The sequence below is a fragment of the Parathielavia appendiculata genome, assembly GCF_033297405.1.
Source record: "Parathielavia appendiculata strain CBS 731.68 unplaced genomic scaffold N657scaffold_4, whole genome shotgun sequence".
Taxonomy (NCBI): domain Eukaryota; kingdom Fungi; phylum Ascomycota; class Sordariomycetes; order Sordariales; family Chaetomiaceae; genus Parathielavia; species Parathielavia appendiculata.
This window is the reverse complement of record NW_026944223.1, coordinates 1593013-1611326: the sequence shown is the minus strand read 5'-3', so window position 1 is coordinate 1611326 and position 18314 is coordinate 1593013. Positions and strand designations below refer to the sequence as shown.

Below are 18314 nucleotides of genomic sequence, written 5' to 3'. Positions count from 1 at the left end.
ATATACAGATTGTAAGTTGCTTTTGCAACCAGAGTGGAATTGCTGCTCACCCTAGCAGATTGAATGTCGGTTTCACTACGTGAGCACATTGCCTCGGTAGTTTCAGGGGGCGCTCATTTCAGAGATGGCTGAACTGTATCAAGCACAAGATAGGAACAATAATATACACAAAATGACAATTAAGAGAACATGCAGCACATAACAATTACACGAAGCTCTCCAGGTGTCACCAGATTCTACGGCCCAGCTGCCCTTCCCCACACACGTTTATCTCAGCACCCTCAGCCCTGCGCTTTATCCCAGTGACACCAGCAGGAGGAGCAGCACCCTTAGCTAACACACCTCCTCCCTTGCTTCCCAGAACCTCTATCTTCAGAATAGCCTGATAGTCTGCCTCACCAAGCGCTTTTGCAAACCTCCCCTCGTTTATTCTGTTCCTGAATCCACCGCTGCGCCATCTCCACCTTCTCCTCCCACGCCTTCCTCATCCGAACCCCCTATCCGCGTTGACCTTAGTCACCACCAGCGTCTAGGGATACGCCAACCGGTCCGTGACGTGGGTGACTGTGACACCGACCCTCCCGGACAGCAATCGATCCAGGATATTGTGCAGATGCTGCCTCCGTTTCCTGCCCATCTCAAAGCGGCCGACTCGCTTGTCCCGCGATTCGAGAAAGGATTTAAGGGCGTCGCAGTCGTTGCACGAACTGTAAGCCATGCAGCCCGGGGACGGACAGGTCGGGCTGTGAATATTGAGGTGGCTGCGGGCCGACCCAGTTGGTGAGGTACGACTCGAGAAGGGAAAGGACGAGCTGTTTGTGGCGCGGAGAGGGAGAGCCCGAGAGCGCTCGGGGGAGGTGTTTCAGGAAGGAGAGCCAGAGGCGGGGGAAGGCGATGGACGGAATGGAGGGTGCTTGAGCGGCGATTTTGAGGGAGGCAGTCATGAGGAGGTCGTCCCAGCCGTGGGCGAGGCAGTTCTCGAAGATGCTTAAAAGTGTGGCCCAATTGATAAAGCGGCTGCGCTGCTCGGGAGTGACTGCCGGAGGGGCGTGGTAGTAGAATGAGCGTGGTTGTTCCGCCCTGAGGGCGTCCCGGTCGTACAGCGTCGCGATGTCCATGGCCGAGATGGCAGATCCGATCAGCCTCTTGCATAGATCTAAACTCTCGGGCTGCGGGAAGACGCCGGCGGATGAATACGTCGTCAACTCTTGGATCGCGGCAATGGCAAAGGGCGTAGAGCTGATGTACGCTTCAATGGCTGAGAGAGTCCAGCCGGCCTCCAAACGCAGCTGTCATGATCATGGTCAAGCTCTTACTGGCCACGCCGTCGGTCCTAGCCCAGGTTATGACATTACTCAACAGCTCATAGCCGCGAGCATGAAGGCCATTTGTAGCAGCTCATAGACGACGTTCGGATCCCGTTTGCAACTGGCGTATCTCCAGGAGTGTAAACTGGTCTTGAGTGCCCACGCCGTCTTCGCAAGGCTGCGCATGATCTCCCGGGTAGACAAACTTGGGGTCCATACACTTCTTCGCATACTTGGGAAGGATGCTCTGAGCGCCGGCCGGGTCAAGGCTTCTGGTCAGGTACTTGTCTGTCGAGTGGCGCGGAATCAATACGGCAACCTGGCGAGCTGTTAGTTATCTTGCTCACTTCGTCTTGCACAAGAGCATGACAGCTTACGCTTGTCCGGTACCAGTGAGTCGCTTTAGGGCCCTACAAAACCATAATACGTCAGTCACGACGTCAGCGTCCGAACTACGCAGGGTGGACGCACCGAGTTGCCCATGTAGTTATGGTAATGCTCATTACGGTCTCAACCTCAAACGGGTCGCAATGCTGAATCAGGTTGGTCTCGATATCCGTGTCGTCGGGTTTCATCTTAGAGCGAAGCTGAGTGCCGTCAAAGTCGACTAGCTTCTTGATAGAGATGGACGTCTCGATATTGTCGTCAATCTCACGCCAGATTCCATGCCCATTTCCATCATCGTAGTCGTTATGATCATCATAGGAAGACCGACGACTCCGGCCCCAGTCCATTTCAATGCAGCCCATTTCTTCTTTTTCGAGAACGGCAAGGAAGACATCAAAGTCCGGTTCAGTTGACAAGTCCCTCAGACACTGACGGGAGCGAGGTCAGTCGTCTTGAGCGCCCTGAAGGCAATGCTGGCTTCCGTATACTCGTGATCGAGCATGTAACACAGATGATGGATGTCACGGTCGTCTGCCTTCGCTCTCAAAGCTTCGTGTACAAGCCATCTCCGCAGTGCATGTCAGAGGCCTCGGAATTCAGGCCGACGTATAGCGGCCGACGGAAGCTCGAGGTCCGGGGGAAATGGCCAGGTTGTAGGTCAAGACCCATCGGTAGCCAGGAGTGACGGGCAGGACCTCGTGATGGACATCGGAGTACCAGCACAACATGGATGGTTGGTTCGTCGAGGTCTTGTACGTTCTGGACTGACCGCGCATGCTTCAAAACGAGATCTCCGCCTTCATGAAGGGGAAGGGGGAGGGGGGGAATGGGAGGCAGATGACGAGAATCCCGCACATGCCTGGGATCTTCTCAGTACTGAATATTGGGGCAATAACGTGTCAGCAACACTGATTTCATCTGACATGGACGAATGGGGATCCTGACTCGGTATGGGATTTGAACATGGCTCCCTTCTCATAGATGGTCATCTTGTAGAGCTTGGCGGTGGTGGGGGAGCCGATGCCCAACGTCGCGCCCACGTGCTCAATGCATTGATCAAGGACCCGGGACCACTCGGCATTGCGGAACTCGAACCTGGGAGGCATCAAGCTTCCTAGTGTTGCGCACCGACGGGTCGACTATGGTCTCGCTGCCCTTGCCATAGGGTGCTTGTCGAGACTGGGCGATCAGCTGGCGAGCTTGTTCCCCCTGCAACGGGGCAGCGATGTCTCCAACACCGTGCACAAACAGGCCGATGGCCTCGCTCAAATTGGAGACTTTCAACCCGGTATAGGACGCAACGCTGCCTATAGCCTCAATCTCGTCAAGCTCATCGCAGAAGCTGTTGATAATATCGCGACGGCTCTTCCGCTCGCCAGTGTCACTCAGGTGCTGTTTGAGTTGGTAGATGATGGCGGTTGCTTTAGTAGGTCTTTGACGTCCATGATTCCTCTTCTTCAAAGTGTCCGAGTGGTGAATCGGGACGGTTGATGGATCATGAAAAGGAGAATAAGAGCATAGATGACTTTAATCAAACTGGTAGAGTTCGTCGCATCAACCTCGCGCAGCGCGATTGTGCGCTAGCATCACCGGATTATCACGTTTGGCCGTGTATAAAAAGCGTTAACATGCAGATGCGAGATGTCCCGTGGCGAGAAGTTCCATGATCGAATAAACAGCAATGTGGAAGCACAGCCAATGACCAAGAGGGCGCGAGTGTCAATTCCACGGGTGTCAAACTCATCTTCTGAGTGACCTGCCGTACCTTAGGTTGTATGTGCATACGTACTGTACATATGTACTCTACATACGGATCCGTACCTTATTGAAGGATCAATTCTGCCGACACAGGCACTGGAACTCCGTACACAACCCCACTAAGAAACCTGCCGGCTAATCCGTACATACATGCCTTACTAGAGGCTTAGCACCATCCAGGTGCCATTATAAATAAGTGAGGCCATTAGCCCCTTCCCAGGTCAGGCAAACAATCAGGTGGCTGTATCAATAGATGGTGCTTGTTTTCTGGAGCGGCTGGAAACTGAGTGCTTGGAAGTTCGCCTGAAGTCAGCTCACGTTGTATCGATACAAGGTCGCTCGTCCTCGGATGACTGCTGGGAGGGTTCAGGGTTGCAACTCTGCATTCCATCCTCACTTCCCGCGTCGTGAGGTTGAGCCTCGTTTCCCTACCTCTTCAGCTCACTGTTTTTCACGTCCACGCTTGCCCTACCCGTCCCACACAAGCAAAGCCGGAAAATTCTCCATTTGGCTTCACGCTAGCGCCAGATTTGAGGCACAGGTCTCTTCACTTCCAAGTCCTACCATCGATCAAAATCATCCACCCAACATTGCTGACCTTCAACCCTGAACCAACCGGGGTATAGAGGAGCCGCTTCATATTAAGATCACATTCAATCCCCTATATGCGCAGGCAACAGAAGTATCCTCAATGAAGGACAAAACCCATCTCATTGAGCTCGACGGTCGGACGGGTGAGGGCGGCGGGCAGCTTGTGCGCATCGCCTGCGCCCTCGCAGCTGTCGCAACGCAACCCATTCGCATAACGAATGTGCGGGGCAATCGTGAAGGGCCGAGAGGCGGTGGTACGTCATTATTCCGCGTCACTCACGACAATCCTACCTAGGTCGCATGCTAACAGCAGAAAAAGGCCTTAAATCGCAACATGTAACGGCCATCGAGTACCTCGCCACGGCCACTGATGCCGATGTCTCTGGGTTGTTCATCGGCAGCCACACATTAGAGTTTCACCCGAAACTCCGGCCTTCCGACCTCAACAACCGCAACATCAAGATCACAGCGGATTCACCAGCAGCGTCAACCCTCCTCATCTTCCAGGCTGTGTTTCCTTTTCTGCTGTTCGCGGGCAACGACAAGGGCGAGCCAATAACCCTCGAGATTTCAGGCGGCACCAATGTCTCGTACTCCCTATCCTTCGAGTACCTCGACCAGGTGCTCCTTCCGACCCTGCAGGACGCTTTCGGGATCACTGTCGAGAGAAAGCTGCTCTCCCGGGGTTGGAGCCTGGGCAAGCAACAGCGGGGCAAGGTTGAGTTCAGATTCAAGCCTCTGAAGCCAGGCGAGACACTCAAGCTCAAGGAGAAGGACAGCATCGTGTACAACGGCGACGGGCCGATGCCGGTCATGGAGGATATCGAGGAGATCAATATCTCGATGATCGTCCCAACCGAGATGCACGAGGCTATGACCGAAGCGCTCGTCGCGGACTTGGGAGCACTGTTCCCTGATATCGAGCCCAACTTCAATACCATCGAGGACAGCGGTGCCGACTCGAGGATATACGTCTTGCTCGTCGCCAAAGCAGGGATGGTGCGCTGGGGCCGGGACGTCCTCTCGTCGATGCCGAAGAAAGCTAAGGGCAAGGGTGCCGCGCAGACCGCGAGTTCACTGTGCGCAACCATCTCACGAAAGATAGCGAAGGAGCTGTACGAGGAGGTCTCAACAGGCGGCGTCGTCGACGAGTTTTTGCAGGACCAGCTGGTCATCTTCCAGGTGCTGGCCGAAGGCCGGACGTCGTTCCCTCGGGGTGAGGCTAAGGACAGCCTTGAGCAAACGATGGCGAACCTGGAGATTGACGACAAGAGACTGCGCAAGGAGAAGACGGACAAGCCTTTTGGCGATGGCAGCACGCACACCACAACAGCGCGGTGGGTGACGGCCGAACTCCTACCAAATGTTGCGTGGTACAATAAGGGGTTAATTTGCGAGGGCATTGGCATGCAACTGGGGAAGAAGCGATGATGACGGGTGCTACGTGGCAGCATTGGTGCTGCCTTCTTTGACAGGCCTGACCGGGCTTCTTTCCGGTCGGCACAGGAGGGCCTTCGTGGCTTCCGGGCCTTTACGAGCGTTAGTTCTGATACCCTAGGGGAGAGTAATGATGGCAGCAGCAAAGACAGATCAGCAAATCACCCACTGCAATAAATGAAGACTCACTGTGCATGTAAGAGACCATGTACCCCACCGCTGCATGCCTTCACCTTTAAGCTCCTCATCATTTCATCTATACTTTTCGTACGCCTCGGCCTCCTTTTGGCGAGATTCGACCAGTTCAATGACCTCACGGCTGTAGAGATCTTCGAGGCTCTTGGCTCCATGAAGATACTCCTTCTGGTGCCTCACAGCCTCCTCTTTGGTCAGGCAAACAAGATCGCGCAGCCTGAGGTTGGATGACTTTTGCTCGGCATCGCCTTCCCCAATACGAACCAGGGTGGTTTCCTGAGGCTTCTTCCACCGGATCAGCATGAGCTTCGTCGGAATACCGGTTATAGCACTTCTGCCCCTGAAGGCCTCTTCCACAAGAAAGGCGATGTCGGCTGGGGTAATAGGGACCTTGAGACCGATGCACACATCCGTCCGGCCGCCTTCGATCATGCGAACGATCTTCTCCTCGCTAGCTTGGACATACGCCAAAATAGCCTCGTACATCTTATCACGGGCCTTGGCGGGCTGGTACTCCATAGGGTAACCTGGCCGCTTTTAGCAGAGATACTACATATAATCTCTGCGCATCGCCTGACTCACCTGTAATCTTCAGGATAACGTGGTTTGCCACGGTGTATCCAAAAACAGCGGGCATAGTGCCTAACACCGGCAGGATCCGGACTCGGAAATCGGGCAACACACCCAGGTCGCCCACCGATCCCTTCTGGAACTCCTCCTCGGCCAGCGGCAGCAGCGCCGCCTTGCCCTCGCCCATCTTCTCGGTCGAGTACACGACGGGGATCCCGCTACTGACACCCAGCAGCTTCAACCGCCGCCTCGTCGCCCTCGAGAGCCCGTCCTCGAAACTCGCCCCGATATCCCCCACCATGACCCTCGTCGGATCGCTCTTCGTCCCTGCACCCATGGCCGAAATCACCGGCAACCCCTGGTCATGGCAATACTTGAGCAGCTCGACCTTGCTGTCGATATTGTCAATGGCATCAATCACATAGTCCGGCCGCTGTGCCTCATCCCCTTCCCAACCGTCCAACAAGACCCCGGCAGCACTCCCATCAAACTTCTGCAGCCGCAGGTCAAACCGCACCCACGGCGTCACCGCCACCAGCCTTCGCTGCAGGCACTGCACCTTGGGCAAGCCAACGTCGGCCAGGGTGGCCACGGCGTGCCGGTTCAGGCTACTGAGCGTGACCTGGTCGAAGTCGATCAGCCGGATGCGGGAGACGCCCGAGCGCGCGAGGGCAGCGCAGGCGTGCGAGCCGACGCCGCCGCAACCGACGACGACGACAAAGGACGAGCGCAGCTTGCGCAGGCCGTCGTCGCCCAGGAAGACGCGGTTGCGCGCCAGCTGCTCGAGGATCAGCTCGTCGTCAAAGTCGCCGTTCTGTGCGCGGTGGGCCAGCGCTTGGTTGTGCTCGTCTTCTTTGTCGGGTTTCGGAAGGGGGCCGACGCGGGTTACCTGCATAGTGATGGTGGGTTAGTGGTTGGTCGGGGGAGCCAATGGATAGGGACGGCGAAGAGGAGAAGGAGGGATGTTGGGGGGGGGGCGGGAAGACGAGAGGTACCGATTGGAGACCAGGCTCGCCGTCGCTGGGCTGGGGGATGGACTGCTTTAGTCGAGACACGCGGTCGCCTTGTTGCAGGCGCTGATAGCTGAGGACGGCGCCCGCTGCCAGAGTGGCTGACACGATGGCGGTTGCTGCTAGCTGCACCTTTGAGGAGGATGTGAGGGACGCCATTATGCTGGAAACTATTGATATGCGGAGAAGTCTCTAAGTCAAAAACCCCACTGCCTCATCCTCATGCAAGTCGCTGACGATCGGGTGACGCGACGCTCAATTGGGTCGATGCAGTGGTCGCGGTTGTTGGAATTAAGTTGGCTCGAAATTTCCATCTCAGATGTCGTCCAGACGTCACTTGGCTTGGACAAGGGTAGCTCGCGTTGCCACTTTTCCTAAACCAGTTAGTGTGCGAATTCCCAGGCTCTCCTCGAAGACATATTCAAGTGTACTGCGAGCGTCCTAATTCAACTAACGTTAACTACCTCTGCTTTCAATTTTCACCGGTTTAACTGCTTAGTCTACCTAGGGAGCCCACCCAGCTTACCACCAAACATCCTCATCGCCCTCGTATTTCCAAGGACTCAATTCCATTGCATCAACGTCATCAACTATTGTAAACCAAAGAACCAGCGAATCGCTTTAGAAATGTATGTGTACTGGTAGTTGAGCTTTTCGGACAATTGTGTGTAGGCGTTTCGGGAGCCCCACTCCGTGCTGGAACTCACCTCCGTGCCGGCCCCCATCTCCGTGCCGCGACCCACTACGAAGCCGAGTGCTCCACCCTTCGGCGCCCACTCGACGTGCGCCGGAGAGTCGAAGAATATCTAGGCCCAACAGGGGCTATTTGGGAGGTTGAAAATCATTGAAGAGGCGGAAACAGTGATACTTTAAAAAGGTGTGTTGTATCGCGATACGTAGTTGTATTTTAGTGTAAAGGCAGTTCGATGGCGGTGTTATTCGCGTGGTGTTGCGGCTATGTGGAACCCTAGATTGAAATGGCTAGACTGGTGAAAATAGGAAGCAGGGTTGAGGTGAAATCAGGAGGCTCGATTTACTGAGACTAAACAAACACCGGAAAGTGGGGCTACAGTCAGGAAAAAGTAAACGATGTCGAAAAACTTACTTGCTTTCAAATTTTGACAGTATGCTTGAAGATATATCAATCGATTGCTATATCCTAGTAAATTTAAACGCTTATTTACTTAATTTGATTTTGTCGCTCTCTGTGGTCATTGTGGTGGCTTAGAGTGGGAGGTTGTGTTTGTGAGTTTCATGTTATATCCTCGAGGAGCCAGGTTCCTCCCGAGGTCGGCGGTTTTTTCCTCCGAAGCCCGAATACCAGCAGCACACGAGGACGATCGTTCCAACATCAGGATATCCATTCGTGGGCTACCACCACCAAAGCAGCCTATATAAGCCCTTGTATTGAACTGTTATAGTACTTCCCGTGGCATCGATTGTGCTCACCAGAACGTTAGGTTGTTCAGTGGGACTACCCTCCCCATGTCTATTGTTCATCCCCCGCCATGCAGACGCACATCGCTGTTGAGGAACCTTGAATCACGCTGTCCTGCCAAGTAAGGGAATCTTCTTAAATTGTTGGGCCTGCAGCGTGTTCTGGGCTTTGCTTTGGGATCACGGATACTGGGTGAAACTATCTGCACTAAAACCCCCGCAGTCTGAGCTCGGCTCGAAATCGCATTCGGTTTCGTTTTCGTACTACTTATGTTTTAGACCCCATCTCGAAGTGTAGCTCAACGACTCGCATTCGAATCCGGGTTCACCGGAGGGGTTTCATGCATGTGGACCTCGGGACCCGAGTGTTGAAACCATGGGTGACCGCCTTCAGGTCGGTCCGGTCTAACCCCGCAACAACGAACACGCTCGTTGCTGTATCAATACCTTATAAGACTACTGAGTTCCCCAACTGTGATCTGGGCTGAGGACGACGGGTATTATACTGACTCATATCAGGTCCGTCGGAGCAGAACCACCCTCGCTGAGTTGCTCAAGACTGACAATCCCGCAGCCTCAACCATCATGTCTTCCGCTCAGGGCAAGACAGTCATTGTCACGGGCGCTGCTGGTGGTCTCGGCAAGGCCATAGCTACTGCTTTCCTCGCAGCCGGCGCCAATGTCGTGATTTGCGACGTCAACCCCGAGCGGATTGCCTCGGTCAACGAGGAATGGGCCAAGTCCTACCCCGACAAGTTCCTCACACAACAGACCGACGTCACGGACGAGGCTGCCGTACAAAAGCTTGTAGACGACGCCGTCTCTAAGTTCGGCCGTCTTGACATCCTTGTCAACAATGGTATTCAGCCTCGCCCCTTTATCATCCCCTTGCTCCCGTCTCGCGCGTCCATTGTAACCCCAGCACCGAGGATTGACCCCAAAACTCCCTTCAAAGGACCCAGAGCATTGCATCATAAAGCTGACCTTGTTGCATAGCTGGCGTGATGGACCGCTTCGAGCCAGCGGGTGCCTGCTCCAGGGAGACGTGGAACCGCGTTCTCGACATCAACCTGAACGGGCCGTTTTTCACCACCAAGGCGGCCATCGCCCAGTTTGAGAAACAGGAGTCCACTGGCGGCGTCATTATCAACATATGCTCAACTGCCAGCATACAGGGCTTCAAAAGCGGCGCCGCCTATACAGTGTCGAAGGCCGGCCTCGCAGCCTTGACAAAAAACACCGCTGGCTTTTACGGTGACAAGGGCATCTACTGCATCGGCTTGGCATTGGGAGGTACGTCAACTTCGGATCTTGCGCTGGCCACCATGCTATCCTGGGAGCAACACCCTGAAGTGTAAAAGAATGACATGAAGCTAACATGGATGTCCCAGGCATGGCCACGAATATCACGGATGCCCTTGCCCAGGGCATGCACATGGAGATGTTCCAAAAGATTCAAGCCTCGCAATCGCCCGCCGATGCCTCCAAAATGGTCCCGATCGAAGCCGTGGCCAAATACTGCGTCTTTCTTTCCGACAAGGACATCAGCTCCTGTTCCAACGGCTCATGCATTGTCTTCAATAAGAACTGGCCCGAGGCATAACGTGGCCAAGCGCTACATGGACAGCGTCATTTGGCAGCCACCCAGGGGATGGAAAACGAGCCGGCATCCCCCCTCTTTCTGAAACCGGAGCAGATCAGTACAATAAATAAATACCCTTCATACTGTGGCCCATGCCATCCCTGCTTCCAGTTTAGACACGTTCACACGGGCCCGGCGTCACTGGACCAAGTCCAAAGGAGACTCTCTCAGATCACCAGTTCAATAACTCTGCTCCCGAAGAGGACACCGCAGCTACACTAATACATTGGTGAAAGGGGCGGAGGAGAGTCATGAAGGAAGACATGCCCAGGACACCGAGCCCAACACAAGCCAGCAGAACAATAGAGCCTCTTGTTCCTCTCCTATTCCAAGAAAAACCCCAGTGGTTTTACCCATTATTCGTCTCCTTGTCTTCTTAACTGGTTGCCACGGCCAGTCGCCGCCGCTTAGTAGTCGTGGTGGTGCTGGGGGCGGGGCAGGCAGTACGGGCTCTGGCTCTACCAGTTATATCGGCAGACCGTGTCGTAACTAGGAGCCTCCGAACTGATTCTCAGGGTATTCTCCGTTAGCATCCATCCCCGCTGGCCTTTTTTACAATTTTCTTTCTTTCACTTTCGGCGCTTACGACCTAGTGTCCGGAATAGTCGCACACACGCCAGCCCTGGCAATCCCAGGTACACCAGTAGCTGCCCGGCTTGCACTCCTGCTCGTGAGGAGGCGGGTGGGAATAGTGGTCGGGACCAGCCTGGGGAGCGGCGCCCTGGGCCTGCTGGTTGACATCCATGTTGTTGGCGTCGGCATTAAGGGTGACAGCGGCGATGGCGGTGGCGGCCAGGGCGAGGACGGAGAGGAACTTCACTTTGACAGGAGGGTTGGTGAGTGGACTATGGTGTTTTTTTTTTTGAGCTTGCTTTGAATCTGAGGATGTGGTGAATGCTGGTGGTGAGGAGAGAGAGGAGGATGAGTTAAGGGGGTGAGGATAGGGATTATATTTGCCTTTTTTTCTTCCATCGAGTCCGACATCTTCTTCACCGATCTCCAGCTTGCAGCACATTGAGTCTCTCCCTGCGTGCCAAACGCAGAGATGTTTTGGTGTAGTGATGGCGGCCAAGGCTGGCTGAGAATGCTGCCCGGTGTTTGCCCGTTGCTCAATCTATGTCTGGATTAGCCACACCCACATGCCAAAATCAGGAATCTCGCAGAGCGCGTCTCTCTGGTAAATACTTAACAGTTAACGCATCGTCAACGGCAGTAATAACATCTTCAACTGCTCTATTGGGCTTTTCCCGAAGGCACCGGTCATCTGGATATAATGGCTGACCGGTATCTTGATTCGCATTTCCATGCACCATCTCCATTCCGCCTTTCCCAGATTTTGGAAGGTGGTCGCATCTAAGGTTCCATAACCGTCATGATATGATGCCTGCTTTTTATGCCCCTAACGGTATCCAATCCATGCCTACCGGCTGGCCCCAACAAGTTGCTTTGCCGTGTCCCTCAACTTGAACTTCTGGATCTTGCCACTGGCGGTCTTGGGGTATTCTTTCACGAACCACACATGCTTCGGCACCAGGTGACTGGAGAGATGCGTCCGAACCCATTGCCTGACGCTTTCTCTCGTCAACACGTCTCCCTTACCACCACCTCCCGTCGTCGCTTCCTCCCCCTCGGCCACAACCCCTTCGTGCACAATGACAAAGGCTGCCACGCTCTCACCGTATTTCTCGTCCGGCACGCCGACCACACTAACCTCGGCCACCAGAGGATGCTGGAACAGACAGTTTTCGATCTCTAGCGGGTGGATGTTCTCCCCGCCCCTGATGATCAGGTCCTTGATCCTCCCAGTGATCTCCACATACCCGTCCTTATCCATGCTGGCTTCATCCCCGGTATACATCCAGACCTCCTCGTTCCCATCGTCGTCGCTCTCAAGTTTCCTTACCTCCTCAGTCCTCTCCTCATCCCCCCAATATCCCTTCATGACCAGGTATCCGGCAGTCGCAAGTTCTCCCCTCTCCCCGATCGGGACCACCCGATTCCTATTCACAGGATCCACAATCTTGACCTTGGTATGCGGCATCACCCGGCCGACCGACCGCGTCCGCTTCTCAAACGGATCTCCCGGCGAGGTCATGCAGCTGACGGGACTGGTCTCGGTCATGCCGTAGCAGATGACCAGATCCTCCAACCCAAACGTAGCATAAAGCTTCCGCATGACCGACTCGGGCACCGAGCTCCCCGCCGCAATTCCCTTGCGCAAGTGCGTGGGGAACGCGGCGACCTGCTCGGCAGGGAGGAGGTCGGCGCGGTGGTGTAGCAGCTCGAACATGGCGACGAACATGGTGGCGACGCCGTACAGGCCCGTGGCCCTGTGCGCCGCGCACATGCGCAGCGTGGCGAGGGGGTCGAAGGCCGGCGAGGGGAAGAGGATGGCTGCGCCGGTTGTCGCGGTCGCCATGTACCCGAGCACGGAGCCGAAGCAGTGGAAGAGCGGGGGCGGGCACACGATGAGGTCGGACGGGTCCAGGCCCATTCGGTGGGCGATCAGGGCGCCGTTGTTCAGAATGCCCGTGTGGGTCAGCATGGCTGCTTTCGGGTGAGACGTGGTTCCTGATGTAAACTGGATATTTACTAGCATAGCAACGTCAGAGTGACTACTCTTCTTTCTCACAGCCAGCGGTCGCAGGGGATAACCACTATAGATTGGTACTCACTCGTTTCTGAAGCAGAAAGAGGAGAGTCGGGGGTTATGGGGCGGGCGGCGTAGGCCGAGAAGGAAGGGCGGATTGTGGCAAGGCCTGGGATAAGGGAGGTAAAGGGTGTTAGAGACCGGAGGGAGGCGAGAGGGGGGAAGCTGCTGAGCGGGTGAGACGCTGAGTTATCGACTAGCACGACAGTTTTGAGCGTCGGAATGTCAGGCGCCTCAATGCGTCCAGACTCGAGATCTGGGACCATGGACTGGAGAAGAGGCAAGTTGCTCCGCCCGCGGCAGGGCTTGTAGGGTAGATCAGTAACAGCCCCGATGACGAGCAACTCAACAGCCAGGTGGTTGAGGGCGGCTGTGATCTGATTGGCGTTGAAACCGGGGTTCAAGGGGACGAGGATAGCGCCGAGCTTGAAGATGGCGTAGGTGAGGACCGCAAACTCGGCCGTACTGCCCAGGCTCACAGCGACGCGGTCTCCCTTCTTGACGCCCAGGGACCGCAGGGAATGAGCAAGGGCGTTCGACGCCAGGTCGAGCTGTTCGTAACTGAGCGTCGTCTCAACGGCGGCGAGAATTCCATCGGCAGGCAGAGTTGATAACGCGTCTGGGCTTGCTGTTGGAGTACGGCAGACAACTGCTGGTCGGTCACCGAAACTCGAAACAACAGTGCTGAAATGCTCCGGGACTAGCCGGCAATGTCAGTCATAGGGGTTTCCCCTTTCCAGGTCTTAGATCCATCAACGTACTAGTATGCGGGAGCAGCGGTGGCTGATGTGCCTGTCAACGCCAGTACTTCCCTCCCAATGCGCGTCGAGTGCGCTCACCTCTGCTGGCCCCTGGCAAATGCTCCGTGTCAGAGTGCTGATCACTCTCGCTGCCACGTCGCGTGGGCTTGAGACTTGGTCGCGTCGCCATGGCGTTTTGCAGTTCCGAGCCCCCTTGTTCAGGACCCTACTTCGTAGGTTCGCCGAGAACAGGCCTCCCATCGCGGCATGGTTCTGAAGGCGCATCGTGATGCAGGACCCGAGTTGCCGTCCCTTGCCAACCCTCCTAAAGTGCTCTTCTGATACCGTACAACTCAAATTAGACGAACAGTTACGGTGGCATGGTATGGACGAAAACGAGATATTAAGACGAAGACCGGCGAGAAGGGGACAAGAGAGCGGTCTCGGTCACCGCGGGGCCGGCGGTTGATCAAGCCATGAGCAGCAAGCCCCAGCTTTTCGTATCCTTGAATGGTACCCAAACCAGGAAGGTCCTCGATCTCATCGCCTTGGCAGGTGGAGTAAATGCGGGGGTCCTCGGCTCCCCGCAGTGCACCGCTTGGCAGGCGCTGCAAGTTTGGGGTAGGGATAGAGGTTATTTGAGGTCTGCCTTACGGAGGTACGGTTAACCATCAGGCTCGTCGTCTCCTGTATCGTCTGCGCCACCCCTCTCATTTTCATGTTTATTCACTACTCCAGAGCCTGCCTCCCGTTAAAAGAAACGGAAGAAAATGAATGTCCAGTCCTCCGACTGTCAATGCCACAGTCTCCTCGCCAGGGCACTCCACCAAGCCAATCCCCACAGACTTGGGAAGCCCCTCGGCGGAACGGTACCGCTGGTACTCCGTAACTGAGACCATACCCCTGATGAGCCGTTCCCAACCGCGTGTACTCTCCGCGCATCCTCATCTTGATGACAGAGATTCTAGATTTGCCGAAGCTGTCCATGTATGTACAATCGCATAGAATGCAGCAGGCCTTGCCTTTGCCTGTCCCCGATTTTCTGTACACTGTCTATCCTCCCATGCTGTGCGGTCTCACAGAGAAGCCGTCTAGTACGAATGGAAGCCGCCACCGCCACAATAACGCCGAGCCATGCTGGGTGTTGTAACAAGTGCCATTAAGAAGAAGTTAAAAGGATGTACTCGAGGAAAGGAGAAGTCATTTGTGGCGGGCATCAATGCCTGGATCACTCGCCGATGTGCCGCTCACTTTCGGGCTTCCACGTTCCTTTGAACCCAGTCATGTTAGCAGTCAAGCACAGAGTCAAAATTGGAGAGATCTTACCCTCGAAATCATGCTTCACAAACGCCATCGGGTCGTCGGTGTCCTTAGCGCCCATCTGCTGCACCCCTGGCGAGAAACTCGTAATCGGCAACACAATCACATCTCCGATCCGCCTGCGATTTTCCATTCCCGTGAAGTTCCGCCAGTCAATCGGCCCGGCCGACTGGCTCATGTCAAAGTACCGCGGATCGTTGAAGTACTCGAAGATGACGTCGGTCCAAAGCGCGGGGCCTGTGAACTCAATGACATTCTTGTCGATAATGTTCTTGAGCGACCCAGCCTTCTTCCGCCTCAGCGTCTCTTCAGTAATCCGCGTCACCACCTCCCGCAGGACGGGGTGCCCCGGCTTGGCTTGGATCGTCCACTGACAGAACTGGACCCGCCTGCTGTACCAGTCCTTCCAATCCGGCCGGTCGGGGTCGGCCTCGATGCCAATCACCAGCCCGACGGTATTCCGCGGCACCACCTCCGGAATCCAATCCAGGGCGCTGCGGATGGCGTACGTGTCAATGTCCGAGTAGATGCCGCCCCTCGCCAGGAGGATCAGGTAGCGGAAGAAGTCGGCCTTGAGCACGGCCAGCGGGAGCGCAGCGTACGCCTCAATCACCTCGGGCACCGACGCGTAGAGCAGGCGGATCAGGTGCACCGCGACCTGGTCCGTGATGACCTCGTGGATGAAGCCTGGGTGCTGCTCGGTCCACGTCGCCTCCTGCTCGCGAAATTGGAACTCGGCGTGCGCGGGGGTCCACCTCCAGGTCTGCCATATGTATGCGGGGAACTTGGTCTCGACGTCGTAGGGAAATTGGTACGCGAGCCTGTCGTAAAGCGTCATCTTTGATGGGTCCTGCATCGTCTGCTGTCCTTGCGGTGATGGCCAATTGCGGTGCCCTCCTGCGTGTACCGCATTGTTGGATGCGCCTGTTGTGACTGAGCCTTGTTTCGAGTCGGAATCGGACTGTGCCTTTGGAGGCTGGACGGCTAACGACGAGACGGCTCCTGATGTCGATCTTGTGGCGAAGAAGAGTACGCTAATGAAGAAGGCCGCGGCCACGAGGGCGCGGCGGAAGCTGAGCATCGTGCCCCCGTTGCTCTCCTGGCGCACCAGACGCTTTCAGCTACCTGTACCACCCCTACTTTCTAATCTGTCGGATGTACGCGCGGCGGAGTAAGGTGCGGCAATGAGATCCGAAGGTTGAGTATGGTCTTGGGTCTGCGCCCCGTTTCGGCGTGGATCGATGCTGGTCCGGCCAGGCTGGCGTGTTGAAGAAGGAATCGCGGGGCGACCTGGAAGACTGTATTCGAAACTTCAAAACAAATATCAAGAAACGGAGAGGCCGCGTCGCACAACGTGTGTCGAACGGCCAGAAGCAGGACGTCGCAGCGAAGAATGTTGCCCCTTTCTCGAAAGCGGATGTCGCGAACGAATCTGAAATGGCAAAGGTTCGGATCGGCAGGGTGCAATTCGTGGTCTGTTGATCATGCCGCGCAACCCTGCCGAAGTGGACTTCGACAGCGGCCTTCACGGGAGTGGATAATAAATCCGGGAAACAACGAAAGATCGCTGCCAAAGAATCTGTACAATAACAGCCCAGGAGGCCAATGCAGAATCCCTGCAACCAAACACACGGACTTTTGGTCACAGTTCGGTGTCAAAGTCCAAAGGACTCCAGGCAAGCCAATGGCGGCCTCAAGCCTTTGACAGCTGGTCAAGGTGAGTTGCAGAACCAGGACTGCACCAGCCCTATGATGATGTTCAAAAGGAGATTTTCTCCAGGGACGCCGTCGTCAAGATCAAAAGTGTGGGGCCGCTTAATGGAATTTGAGACGAGAAGCGGTAATTCTTGGCTTTCTTCATTGATGACGTTTGCAAAAGTGGTTCGTGCAATACCACGTTGTGTCGCCCCACCCACCGAGCTTGATCTGGCCATGAAGTTTCCGGTTTACCACAGTAAACAACACCATCAGCAAGATGTCCCGGCACGAAAGCAAAACTCGAAGCGGCGACAGACTGTATTCGTCGACGCAGAGAAAAGACACTCGTTTAACTTCTCAGGTACTTTAGCTGAGTATGGCTCTCAAAGGACCAAGGTTGGAGTTACATCAACGCAGTATGACGCCGAATCTGCCGGATTTAGATTACGCGTCGCCTGCTTCCATGGCTGGCTTACGCTGCTTATCCACCCAATCTGTTGTCACAGGCGTGATTACACAGATGCCAAATGCTAGGTATGCAGGTACGGTGTCGAACTAAGGACCTGAAGACGGCAGAAGGCGGTACTCTGAAAATTCCCAGCCAAGCCTTCACCCAGTTCGCCGCCTAGGCTCGGCGGGACCGATCGATGGCAGCCCTACCTCGAACCGTCCGACCAGCACATTTCAAGGTGCAGTTCCGCGATACTCGTTTCCTTGGTGGTTGCCTTGTTCTCTCCTCATCGGCTTCCCTGTCTGACATAGAGCGAGGCTCCGAGCCCGCGCCCAGAGCTGCAACCTTGCGCCAGTCGAGGCGTTGGGCACCGCAGCTCTGGCCTTGTTCTCGGGCGGTTGCATGTAAGCCATCACTGATCTCGCGCTCAGCTCGGTATTTGGGCTGCAAGGCAACATGCAGACGATGGGGATGGCAAAACATGCAGCCCGTCACCTCGTGTGGAACGTGCAGTTTGCCTTGCACATCATCAAGAAAGCGCCCGATGCCGCAATGTGCGCCGTTCTCATTTGTCGCTCCCGGTAACCAGACCATGTTGGCACTTATCGCAGTACCGATCTTCCGTGAGAAAACGAGCACAATTGGCAGCCAGGAGGCTGGGCAGGTCAGCCACAAACGCATAATTAGGAAAGGCACAATCACATCTGATCTGTGTCTTTCTGTGTTGCCTTATATCTCTGTGCGGGAGGTACTCTCGTGCTTTCGAGAAGAGTCCGCAGTCGGGTCACGACGACAAACACTGTGCAGATGTTATAGCGGCAAGAGAACATTACTAGACATGATGTCAAGGAATCTGAGGACAGCTTGTTGGATGGATGCTTTTTCGCATGATGCTCAGGTTCTACCTATACCTCGAAGCCGGAAGATCTTTTCCGGAGCTCTGGAATTCCATACCACTGGCCCACAGCACAGCGGTCCGTGAAGCTGGCTGATCCGGGCCAAGAACGGGACTGGTAACCGGTGTAGAACCACATGGGCTTCTGTCATTGACCAAATATTAGGGTTGCAGAGCCCAAGATCAACATTTTACATTTTTTTTGTGACGAGTCCTGTTGCAAAAC

The 18314-nt window shown here is 55.3% G+C and overlaps 9 protein-coding genes across 9 annotated transcripts; 3 read left to right on the top strand and 6 right to left on the bottom strand.

Moving 5' to 3' along the window:
* Positions 1-142: 142 nt before the first annotated feature.
* On the bottom strand, positions 143-1275 carry N657DRAFT_361262 (uncharacterized protein). Its single transcript, XM_062786978.1, has one exon. It carries the CDS (start codon positions 1150-1152, stop codon positions 517-519), a length of 636 nt encoding a protein of 211 aa, XP_062649028.1. The 5' UTR covers positions 1153-1275; the 3' UTR covers positions 143-516.
* A 726-nt stretch (positions 1276-2001) lies between these two features.
* On the bottom strand, positions 2002-2998 carry N657DRAFT_361265 (uncharacterized protein). Its single transcript, XM_062786979.1, has 2 exons — positions 2640-2998; positions 2002-2570 (listed from the first exon to the last, which is right to left on the bottom strand). Exons 1-2 carry the CDS (start codon positions 2798-2800, stop codon positions 2474-2476), a joined length of 258 nt encoding a protein of 85 aa, XP_062649027.1. The 5' UTR covers positions 2801-2998; the 3' UTR covers positions 2002-2473.
* Positions 2999-3669: 671 nt separating this feature from the next.
* Positions 3670-5572, top strand: N657DRAFT_644101 (EPT/RTPC-like protein). Its single transcript, XM_062792692.1, has 2 exons — positions 3670-4297; positions 4363-5572. The coding sequence occupies exons 1-2, from the start codon at positions 4144-4146 to the stop codon at positions 5472-5474; spliced, it is 1266 nt and encodes a 421-aa protein (XP_062649026.1). The 5' UTR covers positions 3670-4143; the 3' UTR covers positions 5475-5572.
* A 160-nt stretch (positions 5573-5732) lies between these two features.
* N657DRAFT_633125 (uncharacterized protein) lies at positions 5733-7414 on the bottom strand (the record flags this gene model as incomplete). Its single annotated transcript, XM_062791191.1, has 3 exons — positions 5733-6202; positions 6258-7134; positions 7241-7414. 3 exons carry the CDS (start codon positions 7412-7414, stop codon positions 5733-5735), a joined length of 1521 nt encoding a protein of 506 aa, XP_062649025.1.
* Positions 7415-9277: 1863 nt separating this feature from the next.
* Positions 9278-10295, top strand: N657DRAFT_680002 (NAD(P)-binding protein; the record flags this gene model as incomplete). Its single annotated transcript, XM_062796235.1, has 3 exons — positions 9278-9551; positions 9689-9985; positions 10084-10295. The coding sequence occupies 3 exons, from the start codon at positions 9278-9280 to the stop codon at positions 10293-10295; spliced, it is 783 nt and encodes a 260-aa protein (XP_062649024.1).
* A 1235-nt stretch (positions 10296-11530) lies between these two features.
* N657DRAFT_644096 (acetyl-CoA synthetase-like protein) lies at positions 11531-14119 on the bottom strand. Its single transcript, XM_062792691.1, has 4 exons — positions 13824-14119; positions 13746-13767; positions 13010-13684; positions 11531-12926 (listed from the first exon to the last, which is right to left on the bottom strand). Exons 1-4 carry the CDS (start codon positions 13983-13985, stop codon positions 11755-11757), a joined length of 2031 nt encoding a protein of 676 aa, XP_062649023.1. The 5' UTR covers positions 13986-14119; the 3' UTR covers positions 11531-11754.
* Positions 14120-14952: 833 nt separating this feature from the next.
* N657DRAFT_655305 (glycosyltransferase family 32 protein) lies at positions 14953-16125 on the bottom strand (the record flags this gene model as incomplete). Its single annotated transcript, XM_062794590.1, has 2 exons — positions 14953-14993; positions 15051-16125. The coding sequence occupies 2 exons, from the start codon at positions 16123-16125 to the stop codon at positions 14953-14955; spliced, it is 1116 nt and encodes a 371-aa protein (XP_062649022.1).
* A 262-nt stretch (positions 16126-16387) lies between these two features.
* Positions 16388-17457, top strand: N657DRAFT_360975 (uncharacterized protein). The gene has a single exon (XM_062786977.1). It carries the CDS (start codon positions 16650-16652, stop codon positions 17274-17276), a length of 627 nt encoding a protein of 208 aa, XP_062649021.1. The 5' UTR covers positions 16388-16649; the 3' UTR covers positions 17277-17457.
* On the bottom strand, positions 17298-18027 carry N657DRAFT_644094 (uncharacterized protein). Its single transcript, XM_062792690.1, has one exon. The coding sequence runs from the start codon at positions 17872-17874 to the stop codon at positions 17368-17370; it is 507 nt and encodes a 168-aa protein (XP_062649020.1). The 5' UTR covers positions 17875-18027; the 3' UTR covers positions 17298-17367.
* Between the last annotated feature and the right edge of the window lie 287 nt (positions 18028-18314).

Bases quoted from the DNA above. Each gene is read 5' to 3' on its own strand.
- N657DRAFT_360975 (XM_062786977.1), top strand. From the start codon at position 16,650: ATGCAGAATCCCTGCAACCAAACACACGGACTTTTGGTCACAGTTCGG.
- N657DRAFT_644101 (XM_062792692.1), top strand. From the start codon at position 4,144: ATGAAGGACAAAACCCATCTCATTGAGCTCGACGGTCGGACGGGTGAG. The intron at 4,298-4,362 runs GTACGTCATTAT...CAGCAGAAAAAG, and splicing joins TGAAGGGCCGAGAGGCGGTG to GCCTTAAATCGCAACATGTA.
- N657DRAFT_644094 (XM_062792690.1), bottom strand. From the start codon at position 17,874: ATGCGTTTGTGGCTGACCTGCCCAGCCTCCTGGCTGCCAATTGTGCTC.
- N657DRAFT_361265 (XM_062786979.1), bottom strand. From the start codon at position 2,800: ATGCCTCCCAGGTTCGAGTTCCGCAATGCCGAGTGGTCCCGGGTCCTT. The intron at 2,571-2,639 runs GTCAGGATCCCC...CCCAATATTCAG, and splicing joins ATGTTCAAATCCCATACCGA to TACTGAGAAGATCCCAGGCA.
- N657DRAFT_644096 (XM_062792691.1), bottom strand. From the start codon at position 13,985: ATGGGAGGCCTGTTCTCGGCGAACCTACGAAGTAGGGTCCTGAACAAG. The intron at 13,685-13,745 runs GTACGTTGATGG...ATTGCCGGCTAG, and splicing joins ACCGCTGCTCCCGCATACTA to TCCCGGAGCATTTCAGCACT. The intron at 12,927-13,009 runs GTGAGTACCAAT...TTGCTATGCTAG, and splicing joins TCTTTCTGCTTCAGAAACGA to TAAATATCCAGTTTACATCA.
- N657DRAFT_361262 (XM_062786978.1), bottom strand. From the start codon at position 1,152: ATGCAAGAGGCTGATCGGATCTGCCATCTCGGCCATGGACATCGCGAC.